The sequence below is a fragment of the Pinus tabuliformis genome, chromosome 2_2, assembly GCF_031772625.1.
Source record: "Pinus tabuliformis cultivar Carrire ecotype Pingquan chromosome 2_2, CPIR1, whole genome shotgun sequence".
NCBI classification, from domain to species: Eukaryota; Viridiplantae; Streptophyta; class Pinopsida; order Pinales; family Pinaceae; genus Pinus; species Pinus tabuliformis.
This window is the reverse complement of record NC_142300.1, coordinates 1,284,199,972-1,284,212,638: the sequence shown is the minus strand read 5'-3', so window position 1 is coordinate 1,284,212,638 and position 12,667 is coordinate 1,284,199,972. Positions and strand designations below refer to the sequence as shown.

The window sequence follows — 12,667 nt, the reverse complement described above, 5'->3', positions numbered from 1 at the left end:
GGGTCAAATTGATCTCCTTGGGAAAATAAACCTCTAGAAACCTTTTTCTCAATTATGAGTTTTTTCTCAATTGTTGTCAATTATGAAATAATTATTATCTCATAATTATAATATTTTGGAAAAATAATTATGAGAAATTGCTCAATTATGTAATTTTATCCTTTTAACATGGAATAACCCCCACATAAGTAAATGTAGAGGTGAAAAGGGGATGCATTCTAGCCAGCAACTGAGGTAAGTTGAACTTAGGTTTCTCTCACTATAATGGAGTGGCAAATAGGGTTATAACAAATGCCCCCTAATGCATGAGGTTTGAAGAGAAACTAATGGCCAAAATGCATCACAATAAAGCTCAAAGGTCAAAATGGGAGGAAGTAGACAAAGCCAAGAACATACATATTGAACATGGCCGTCGAACATACACTGTGGATCCATGACATTAAATGCTAAGACATGGCCACGAACAATACACAGTGGATCCATGTGACAAATTCGAAAGATAATAGCAACCAACAAATATAGTGTGGATCTATGTCACATTATACATCAATAGGACTATAGACACAACAAACATCATGTGTCCCAAAATAGTCCTTAACGTACATAAATGATACATATCTCCAATGCAACCTGGAAGGGTGTCATATAAGAGTGAAATGTCCCTAACCCAGGGTTTTTGACATAGCCCTGATGGTACGTATCTACGACATGCGAATAGATGTGCTGATGTTGAGCATGGTAGAAATCGTCTCATTATTGGTCATTGAGGTGTACTAGTAACAAACGTGAGGGAATCCACCAATGAGAAAAATGCACCCAAAATTTCCTAGCACAATCCACTAAGTGTGAATGATGAGTTGATGTTGAATACTAGTGAACTCAACCGATTAGGAGTTAATGATGTACATTGTAAACCCATTGTCAATCGTGACGAAACCTGCCACTGAGGTCTCCAAGCTAGGTAGTATGGTTTCTAGATCAAGCTCTTGGATAATGAGCTGAATTCGATGGGAGAAGATTCGTCGAAGGAGGGCCTTGATGTATCCCCCATCAATTGACACATAATAGATTGTAAGGTGATATGAATGGATGAAGCCATGAGATGATGAAGTACAACTGACACCGGGATGACTGATTCAAAAGGGTCAACGGGCAACTGCATGTGGTCGACACAGGATGAGACTTCCCTTAAACATGTAATAGCACGATACAAGAGTGAATTGGGAGCATGATCAATGAGCACCACGTGATATTGTGCAACAAGACAGGAGGCATTGAATCACACTCCATATGATTGGAAGAGTAACTAACCGAAGGAGTAAACATATATGTATGGTACGACTCCTAAGCAAGCTAAAATCCAATTGTGAGATAATGATGCAGATAGGTGTCATGTTCAAGGGCAACGCGATTGACACTGCCATTTTTATGACTAACAAAAATAAACATTCCCTTCCCATCTCTTTTTAGTCTCCTTCGTGGTTTAATGAGCACGGAAGAGAAGACATGTATGCTCAATAGGTTCCTTTTTCGTAAATTTTGCTTGGGTCGAAGTTGACCAAATATCTGTGTGTATTTTTATGTGTGTTGCTGGTCGGTTTATGTCCATATTTATTTTCAGCATGTGTTGACAATCCCATGTGTTTTAATCCGAAAATTTCATTTTCAGAATTCTATATGTTGAATGTATGTTTATGGGAAAGGGCATTTAACTGAATGGGAGTGATAAGGTGAAATTAAAATCGGGTTGGGATTGCACGCAATTTTTTTTAGTCATTAAATTTCAACACCTTATGACGCACCATGAAGGGGCCATGCCATAGAAAGTTGAACTACCCAATTCCTAAAGGCTAATGATGTCAGGGAACACTTAGAACCTAAGTTGTAGGAAACGTGGGTCCAAGGTCCGTTTCCGTACGGAAACGAAACGGAAACGGGGAAACCTGTACGGTACGGCCTCGAAACTTGTTTCCGGCCATACTGGCACATTTCTCGAGGAGGAAACGTGGCCAGTACGGCCGGAAACGAGTTTCCGGGCTGTACGTTGGAGTTTCGTCTTGTAAGTTGACATTTTCTTGTATTTTTTAAAATTTTTTCGCTTCTAATTTTTTATTGGGTGACTCAAATATCCTCTAGATACTTCTAGATGTCTCTCAAGTTATAAAAAAAAAGGATTTTTTTGAGTGGGGCAGCCGAATGTTCAAGCCTATGGCCTTAGTGTTGATATGCAGTTCATGGTAATGTTAAATTCTTGAAGTAAAAGGATGAAAATGAAAAATAAAGGATAATATCACTCATCCTTTTACTTAAATTTTTAACATTACCATGAAATGACTCAGGATTTTTGAGAGTGGTTTCGCCCTCATTGGATTTCATTTGGAGAAAGTAGAATTTTAGATCTCACTCAAAATTCGGCAGACTTATCTGTTTTTCAGGATTTCAGGATTGGGGGGATCGCAATGTTTCCATTGGATTTTGTCATGTACTAGGGTATGGAACTTATATTTAATCAAGAGAACCAAGCCCTCTATGCATGGGAGACTCCCAATAATCAAGAGCATGAAGGGTACTAGGGTATGAAACTTGTATTTAATCAAGAGCACTAAGGTTGTTCGACTATGTAGGACGAGACTCCCAATCAAGCACGAGACAAGAAATTAGAGGTGAAAAGGGAATGTATTCTAGCCAGTGACTGAGGTAAGTTGAACTTGGGTTTCTCTCACTATAATGGAGTGGCAAATAGGGTTATAACAAATGCCCCCTAATGCATGAGGTTTGAAGAGAAACTAATGGCCAAAATGCATCACAATAAAGCTCAAAGGTCAAAATGGGAGGAAGTAGACAAAGCCAAGAACATACATATTGAACATGGCCGTCGAACATACACTGTGGATCCATGACATTAAATGCTAAGACATGGCCACGGACAATACACAGTGGATCCCTTTGATAATTAGAAAGATAATAGCAACCAACAAATATAGTGTGGATCTATGTCACATTATACATCAATAGGAGTATAGACACAACAAACATCAGGTGTCCCAAAATAGTCCTTAATGTACATAAATGATACATATCTCCAATGCAACCTGGAAGGGTGTCATATAAGAGTGAAATGTCCCTAACCCAGGGTTTTTGACATAGCCCTGATGGTACGAATCTACGACATGCGAATAGATGTGCTGATGTTGAGCATGGTAGAAATCGTCTCATTATTGGTCAATGAGGTGTACTAGTAACAAACGTGAGGGAATCCACCAATGAGAAAAATGCACCCAAAATTACCTAGCACAATCCACTGAGTGTGAATGATGAGTTGATGTTGAATACTAGTGAACTCAATCGATTAGGAGTTAACGATGTACATTGTAAACCCATTGTCAATCGTGACGAAACCTGCCACTGAGGTCTCCAAGCTCTAAGGTAGTATTGGTTTCTAGATCAAGCTCCTGGATAATGAGCTGAAGTCGATGGGAGAAGATTCGTCGAAGGAGGGCCTTGATGTATCCCCCATCAATTGACACATAATAGATTGTAAGGTGATATGAATGGATGAAGTCATGAGATGATGAAGTACAACTGACACCGGGATGACTGATTCAAAAGGGGCAACGGGCAACTGCATGTGGTCGACACAGGATGAGACTTCCCTTGAACATGTAATAGCACGACACAAGAGTGACTTGGGAGCATGATTAATGAGCACCACGTGATATCGTGCAACAAGACAGGAGGCATTGAATCACACTCCATATGATTGGAAGAGTAACTAGCCGAAGGAGTAAACATATATGTATGGTACGACTCCTAAGCAAGCTAAAATCCAATTGTGAGATAATGATGCAGATAGGTGTCATGTTCAAGGGCAACGTGATTGACACTACCATTTTGATGACTAACAAAAATAAACATTCCCTTCCCATCTCTTTTTAGTCTCCTTCATGGTTTAATGAGCACAGAAGAGAAGACATGTATGCTCAATAGGTTCCTTTTTCGTAAATTTTGCTTGGGTCGAAGTTGACCAAATATCTGTGTGTATTTTTATGTGTGTTGCTGGTCGGTTTATGTCCATATTTATTTTCAGCATGTGTTGACAGTCCCATGTGTTTTAATCTGAAAATTTCATTTTCAGAATTCTATATGTTGAATGTATGTTTATGGGAAAGAGCATTTAACTGAATGGGAGTGATAAGGTGAAATTAAAATCGGGTTGAGATTGCACGCAATTTTTTTAGGTCATTAAATTTCAACACCATATGACGCACCATGAAGGGGCCATGCCATAGAAAGTTGAACTACCCAATTCCTAAAGGCTAATGATGTTAGGGAACACTTAGAACCTAAGTTGTAGGAAACGTGGGTCCAAGGTCCGTTTCCGTATGGAAACGAAACGAAAACGGGGAAACCTGTACGGTACGACCTTGAAACTCGTTTCCGGCCATACTGGCACATTTCTCGAGGAGGAAACGTGGCCAGTACGGCCGAAAACGAGTTTCTGGGTTGTACGTTGGAGTTTCCTCTTGTAAGTTGACATTTTCTTGTATTTTTTTTAATTTTTTCGCTTCTAATTTTTATTGGGTGACTCAAATATCCTCTAGATACTCATAGATGTCTCTCAAGTTATAAAAAAAGGATTTTTTTGAGTGTGGCAGCCGAATGTTCAAGCCTATGGCCCTAGTGTTGATATGCAGTTCATGGTAATGTTAAATTCTTAAAGTAAAAGGATGAAAATGAAAAATAAAGGAGAATATCACTCATTCTTTTACTTAAATTTTTAACATTACCATGAAATGACTCAGGATTTTTGAGAGTGGCTTCGCCCTCATTGGATTTCATATGGAGAAAGTAGAATTCTAGATCTCACTCAAAATCCGGCAGACTTATCTGTTTTTCAGGATTTCAGGATTGGGGGGATCGCAATGTGTCCATTGGATTTTGTCATGTACTAGGGTATGGAACTTATATTTAATTAAGAGAACCAAGCCCTCTATGCATGGGAGACTCCCAATAATCAAGAGCATGTAGGGTACTAGGGTATGAAACTTGTATTTAATCAAGAGCACTAAGGTCGTTCGACTATGTAGGAGGAGACTCCCAATCAAGCACGAGACGTGTGGCTGATTTTGGATATTTCTATTTTCATTATGTGATCATTCATGAGCAAATGTGATGTAAATTTAGAGACTTATAGTTTATGCATTGACAATTGACAATTTAATCATAATGTAATAAATTAGAATGTATCATATATGCTTTATGATTGCACATATTTCTTAAATGTCCTAATAATATATATATATATATCTCTCTCTCTCTCTCTCTCTATATATATATATATACATATATATATTGCGTTTCCTCGTTTCCAAAATTTGTGGGGGGGGCACGTTTCGTACCCATGCCTGTTTCGGAAACTAGTACCCGTTTCCCCGTTTCGTGCAACTTAGCTTAGAACCATAACATTATTAGGAACGACCTGAGCACATACAAGGTGAGTTGTCTCGTGAGCTAGTGGTCCTCCTTGACAAGGAAGATCAAGACATAAGGGGGGTAAAAGGCACTCGTTGACAGACGAATCTGAGTTGGATAATTCATTGGCAAGTTCAACATTAGAAACCTAAGACTTGACTCGGTCCATGGGTGGCACTTTCAAGGAGAGTCGGAGAGATGCCCTTTGGTTTGATTGGAGATTTTGTTTGCCAATATCTATCTAAGTCGGGAAGACTAGAGGCATGAAGAGGCATAATCTCCCTTAGGGATAAAGTGATAATCACAAGGGTTAAAGTGTGGAATCCTCCCAGGGTAAGGCCATAAATATGACAAAGAAGAGGACATGGGATCAAATTCTAGGTCATGGTGGGTTGGAAGGAGGGATTCCAAAAGGAGAATAAAAATGACTATGCGGATACCAAGACAGCAAAAAGGTGCTACACTAGGGCATCATTGATCATGGAGGCTCTACCACCAAGCTATGACATGCATAGAGAGGGTGGCTAATGCTGCAAATTGATGAGTTTAGACCTAAGGCACGATGATGGCACTGATGGTCAATAATGCATCAGTGAATGTGATATATGACCTACCCATATATGCCACGTTCAAGAGAAACGTACGTAGGGTCCAATGGATTGTTGTAATAAAAACACCACCCTGTCCTATAAAAACCCTCTAGAAAGACTAAACCCATGGTTAAATCACATAATGAAAGACATAAAACATGGAGGAGGTAAAAACATGACCATATATATATATATCTATTTTTTAATTATATTTTTATATTTTAGTTTATAATTTGTTTTGGAGTTTTTGGCATATATGATGTACCATAAAAGTGCTCACATCACACACGAAACCAAAAAGAGATAAAACATCACACTCCTGTGTACAATCTATACAAGCACAACTCAGTGTAGTAGGTCACGTCAAATTGTGTCCACTATTAGGCACAGGCCAAGGATTTCCATACATGAACTCATGGAGGAGTGGAGGTACCATATGACGCACCATGAAGGGGCCATGCCATAGAAAGTTGAACTATTCGATTCCTTAAGGTTGATGATGCTAGGGAACACCTAGAACCATAGCATTATTAGGAATGACCTAAGGACATACAAGTTGATTTGTCTTGTGAGCTAGTGGGGCTCCCTGACAAGGAAGATCAAGACACAAGGGGAGTACAAGACACTCGTTGATAGGCGGATCTGAGTTGGATAATTCATTGGCAAGTTTAGCATTAGAAAGCTAAGACTCGACTCGGTCCATGGGTGGCACTTTTAAGCAGGGTTAGGGAGATGCTCTCTGGTTTGATTGAAGATTTTGTTTGCCAATCTCTAGCTTTTCCAAGTTAGGAAGACTAGTGGCATGAAGAGGCATAATCTCCCTTAGGATGATCAATAGGTGACTCCATGACTTTCGAGACGACTAGTTGCAGAGAAGAATCGTCATCAAGGGAGTCACGTGGAAGAGGAGGAGGGACGACCCATGTGGGAAAAGGACCCTGGTCATACTCCATATTGGGATGGAGTTTCTGACTAGCGTTAGGAGGTATTGATGAGGCTGCGAAGGAGGCATTCTCTTCTACTAACGACAACACATGCTCACCATGTTGATCTACATCTATACAAGAAGGCACCTTCCAAGGGTCAGGAGTCCTATGGGGTCCACAAGTGACGAAAGAGACCAGTGTTTTACAAAACGGACTCGGATTCGGACTCGGCCGAGGATCGACTCGGACTCGGACTCGGAAACGGCAATGACTCGGCCGGCTCGATTTCAATGACTCGGTCGTTGTAAAAAATACATTAAATATTTATTTTTTTTATAAAAAAACATAATTTTAAATATTTTAAACATAATTTTAAAGATTTTCATTCAAGTTTCCAAACACACAACATTATAATATACATGGAAGACAACATATGATCAAAGTAGGCTCATGAACCAATCCATTATATCAAAATGGTACGGTGTACCCAATGGCAATAGTAAATACATAGTCAACTGTAGTCTGTCATACATGATCAAAGACTCAAGAGTCAAAACAAAATACAAATAACCAAGGAGGCTAGTAGCTACTGGCTACTGCCAGAGGAGCCAAGATCATCTCGACCAATCTCTGGATCATCATCATCAGAGTCAGACAAGGGGCCCCATGGCTCCTCCTCATCATCATCGTCTCCAACTGCAACTGTAGAAGTGGTGCCAGTACCAGTACCACTAGGCTGTGCAGCAGATGCAAGCTGAGATAGAGTACAAATGCGGCTGCGCTTCTGTCGTGGCTGAGCAGAGGAAGGCGAAGCACCTACAACTGGAGTCCTACTAGCTGGCTGTGAGACTGAGGCTGGTGGATTGGGATCTGCATTCAACTGAACACGCTGCAGTGGATCTCCAACATCAATTTCATCAAGATCCTCATCAGGATCAAACTCTGGTAGACGACTCTCCACTACCCAATCTGATGTTGGATCAATGTCTTCCAACACAATGGGATCTGAATCAGGTCTTTTGTTCAGCAATTGGTTCCGTCTGAGCCGAAGGTTGTATTGGACAAAAACTAGATCATTCAACCGTTTTTGCTCCAAACGGTTTCTCTTCTTTGTGTGAATCCTCTCAAAGACAGACCAATTGCGCTCACACCCAGATGCACTGCAAGTTTGACTCAAAATACGAATTGCAAACCTTTGCAATTCAGGGCACTGGCCACCAAAGGCCTCCCACCATTGTGCTGCAAAAAACATAGGAGTGTAATGAATTATGAGTTAGATGAAGGCTGAAGCTCAACAAAATTACAAATTATATCTAACTTTCAAATTATAAATGATTTAACAAACTTTAATAAAAATAGTAAAACCATTAAGAAATTGAAAATTGAAATTTTTGTTTACCTGGCTCATCTGCTTCTCTTGCAATCTTTGCTAGGTTCTTCCCAAAGGTACCTGTTGCATTGCTGAAGGATGTGACCTGCTGATGTATCAGTAGCTGATCAGACTCCGATGGGACCATGCGCTCAATGCAATCAACCAGTCCATCTCTGACCTCCCCCCTCAAAGCTCCTGACTCCTTAGCTTTATAATGATACCGTGGGTTCAAAAAATACCCAGCTGCATGTATAGGGCGATGGAGTTGATTGTTCCATCTTTCATCAATGATTGCCCAAATGGGCCCATACTTTGCCACTCTATCCTTGTATGCTGCCTTTATTTGCTCCTTTGCTTGATCCATAGCCTCATAAATGAAGCCCATAGCCAACCTTTCCCCATCCACCAACCGCAACACCTTAACTAGTGGCTCAGCAACCTTCACAATCTCTGTTGCCTTTCTCCAAAAAGTTTCATCATGGACTTTCCTTCTCAATTCTCTGCCTTCTGGTTTGTTAGACCAACTGCTTTTATTCCAATCATCACTGGAAAACATCTTTTGCAAGTTTCTATGTTGGGAAAGCATAGATTGCAATGTCAAAAAATGTGTAGCAAATCTAGTGATGGCAGGCCTAATAATATCCTTGCCTCCAGTGTGTTTCCTCATGAGACTCAAAACCAGTGTATGATTGTAGATAAATTTTGTTATGCTTTTGGCATTATCTACAGTGTTTCTGACCCAATCTAATTTCCCAATATCCTCAAGCATGAGGTCTATGCAATGTGCAGCGCATGGGGTCCAAAAGATGGTCTTGTGTTTTTCCTCTAACAGTCTACCAGCAAGAACATAGTTAGAGGCATTGTCTGTGATGATTTGAACAACATTAGCCACCCCCACACCCTGAATAACCTCATCCAATAGCTGAAACAACAAGTGGCCATCTTTTACCTTATCAGATGCATCAACTGATTTTAAAAACATGGTTCCCTGTGGGCAGAAGACAAGAAAGTTTATGATGGTACGGTTTCTTTGATCAGTCCATCCATCTGACATGATGGTACACCCTGTTCTTGCCCATGATTCCTTGAAATCTTGCAAATACTCATTAATTGATGTAATTTCTTTCTGCAAACAAAACCCCCTTAGCTCTTGCATAGTAGGGCCTTTGAAGCCTTTTCCAGCAGCATGTATGGCCTCAAACATAGGCTCATAATATGGTGAACGAGCAGCATTAAAGGGGATATTAGCATCATACCACCATCTAGCTATGTAGTCACAAGCAGTCTCCCTCAATTCTTTCTTCCAATGGTCATCTAAAGTGGGCTGAGAAAGACCTTTACTAACTTCAGGACCATGTGCATCTGATGGAGAGGAGCCTGAGTGAGTGAAAAAACTTTTGATAGTCCCATCACCCTTCATTCTACCCTTTCCCTTATCTTGAACAGAAGCAAAAGAGGGAGGAACATAACGGAAAGGGTTTGATGCATCAGTTTGAGGGATAGAGGAAGAACCCTCAAACTCATAGTGGGGGTTGGCAGCCATCATTCTTTGTATCTCCCTCTTCCTCCCAATTTCAGCCTGTATCTCTTTTTGCCTAGTCTTTTCTTCTTGAAATTTTTCAAAGCTTTCCAACAAAGTCTTTCTAATCTCCCCAATTTCCTCAGATTTACATGCAGTAATATTGCCTTTAATCCCTGCCAAGTGTTGTTTCAGCCTATGAATCCCCCCAGGACCTGACTTAATTTTCCTATGGCAAAACTTGCAACACATCTCATCATCAACCATTTCAACATATGCCCAAGCAGCATCTTTTGCTCTAGGTGCCATTTTTTGACTAGGAAAACAATCTGAAAATGAAAAAAAAAATAAAAATTGATTCAATGTTCATTTATTTGACTAAAAACACTCTCTAAGCTATCTTGATATGCACCTAAAATTTAATAAGTAAAAACAGATTTATAGAGGTGGAAAAAAATACCTCCAGGCACAAACTGCCTCCTCAAACTTGCTCCAAAAATCAGCTCCTCAATGCTGCTCCAAATGGCTGCCCAAGAAGCTCCTCACTCCAGCTACAATGCTCCTCCAAGACTCCTCACTGCTGCTCCAAAACAAGCTCAAGAACTGCTCACTAACTCTCAAAGAAGACTCTCACTCAAATGCATAAGACTGCTGTGAGTGAAATGAGAGCATTTGGCTGTCTTAAATAGAGTTTGGGAGGGGGAAATGGACCCCAAATGCATTTAACAAATCACAATAACCTTTTCATGTCCACAAACCCTAACTAACTCAGCCAAAAATCAGCAAAAAAGTGTTTAATTTTTGGTTAATACGCTGCCCAGCCGGTCTTGAACGAAACGGCCGTTTTTTGACGGGACCCGGCCGGGTTGACCGGGTCAGCTATGACCCGGCCGAGTCATTGGCTGACTCGGCCGAGTCATAGCTGACTCGGCCAGCCGAGCCGGGTCAAAGGCCGGGTCAGAAATTTTTTTAATGAAACGGAACGAAACGGCCGTTTCGTAAAACACTGAAAGAGACCATATGCATAGAAGCAATGGTAGATAAAGAAGGAATGTCAGTTGGGGGTAAAGAAAAGACACCCATAAGGGATGAGCTTTTTAATAAACCTACACCAACACTCTCATAATTCTTAGGGTTATTTCCAACAACTGGGATAGAATTTTCGGTAGCAATAAGCTAGGTCGACGACACACAATAGTCCAATTGATCGATCGTTATTAACTTGCCTTCATGGGGAAAGCAAAGAATGCGAAATACCGAAGAAACAATGACAATCATAGCATAGAACCAACTACAACCAAGGAGAAGGTTTTAATTCAAAGAAACGTCAACGACTTCTACGTCAATGTAGGCAGTTTTGCCTCCTAGCTCGATGGAAAACTTGGGAAGAACCCCTTGAGGTATAAAATGATGTCCATCAAATGTCTAAAGTGTGGTAGTAGACTTAGTGAGTACAATCGAGAGCTTTCCAGCATGATGCTGACATAACACAAGTAGAAGACTATTTGTTCGCTAGCGTGCAATGAATATTCCTATTGAAGATCCGCATAGTAATTTGAAAGGCAATCTGGTGGGAAAGTCGAATGCCACCCTGGTCAACATTGAACGTGATGAGATTGGAGTCAGAGGGATCCACCCCCTGATCATAGTCAACAAGGCTTTGCTTTGCTAAGGGCAACTCTGCAAAACCTCCAAGGTAGACAAGGCACAAGGAACTTAACCTAAGTCCTCAACAATGCTATAATGTTGGGCAGCCAGTGTAGACAGATTGCGTGTTAACTTACGAACGACACCCTTAGGTGGGTGATAGATTGGCTCCATTGGCTGATCTAGCATGAGAGGTTTAGTGGAAGCAACTGAGATGGTTGAGTCCTTAGAAGAAGAACTCGACTCAAGAGATAATAAGATTTAGCTCGCGTGGTCACATTGACTTGCTCTTGATGAATGGGTTGATTGTTGGGATGATGAAAATAGGGCCCCTCATTGTCCCATTGTGGAGGTTGAGGAGCTTGAGCAACCATTTGTTGTTTAGGTTGTGCAGGGAATGGATGAGTTATGACAACAGGGTATTGAGTAGCAGGTGGAGGTGCAAGAAGCTGGTGTACTTCATCCATTCAAGGGCACTTGTGAGTCAAGGGTTCACCTTGACAATTCTTGCAAGAGAATTTGATCTTATGACGATGTTCAGATGTGCCCCCTCCTTAATTAGGTGGGTTTAGTTGATTCCCTTGAGCATGTTGTTTTTTTTGTTTATATTTATTCTTTTTCCCACTAGGTTGTTGAGTGTTCTTGGGTGTTGTGGACTTCATCATGAGAACATCGGTGGGTTGCTTAGAAGAGGGTGTTTTTTTAGAGCCAGACGCACTCGCTGGGGCTTATGATGTCACGATCAATCGCCTGACTTGGGCAACAAGTTGGCTCATAGAGTCAAATATGGAACCAATCACACAATCAAAGTGTGGTCCCACTGTATGTTTGGGTAGGTCGATAAAAGGGCGTGGAGCATTAGGGATGACTTCATAAAGCATTCCCAATTGAGAATAGATCAAATCTAGTTGTTGAGTAGCCAAAATATCTTGTTTCTTGGTGACAACCTTGAACATAGACACATCCTTGGATATGGGAGGTAGCAAGGATCAAATGAACCATTTTTGAATAATCTCATCATGGAGGTTGGTTCGAACTAACCTCTTATGTCTTCGCCACTCGTTTGAAGTTGGTTAAGAGATGAAAATTGATGTCGTACGTTGTGGGTAACTAAAAGTGAGTCAAAAAGGTTTGGACCAAG

General features: G+C 40.7%; 2 protein-coding genes across 2 annotated transcripts in view; one reads left to right on the top strand and one right to left on the bottom strand.

The window, feature by feature from the left end:
- Positions 1–12,667, top strand: part of LOC149198163 (BTB/POZ domain-containing protein POB1-like) — a 99,307-nt gene that overhangs the window by 42,956 nt on the left and 43,684 nt on the right. The gene's annotated exons all lie outside the window — the stretch shown is intronic.
- LOC149198164 (uncharacterized) lies at positions 6,317–9,488 on the bottom strand. Its single transcript, XM_089406142.1, has 2 exons — positions 8,388–9,488; positions 6,317–8,227 (listed from the first exon to the last, which is right to left on the bottom strand). The coding sequence occupies exons 1-2, from the start codon at positions 9,412–9,414 to the stop codon at positions 7,575–7,577; spliced, it is 1,680 nt and encodes a 559-aa protein (XP_089262268.1). The 5' UTR covers positions 9,415–9,488; the 3' UTR covers positions 6,317–7,574.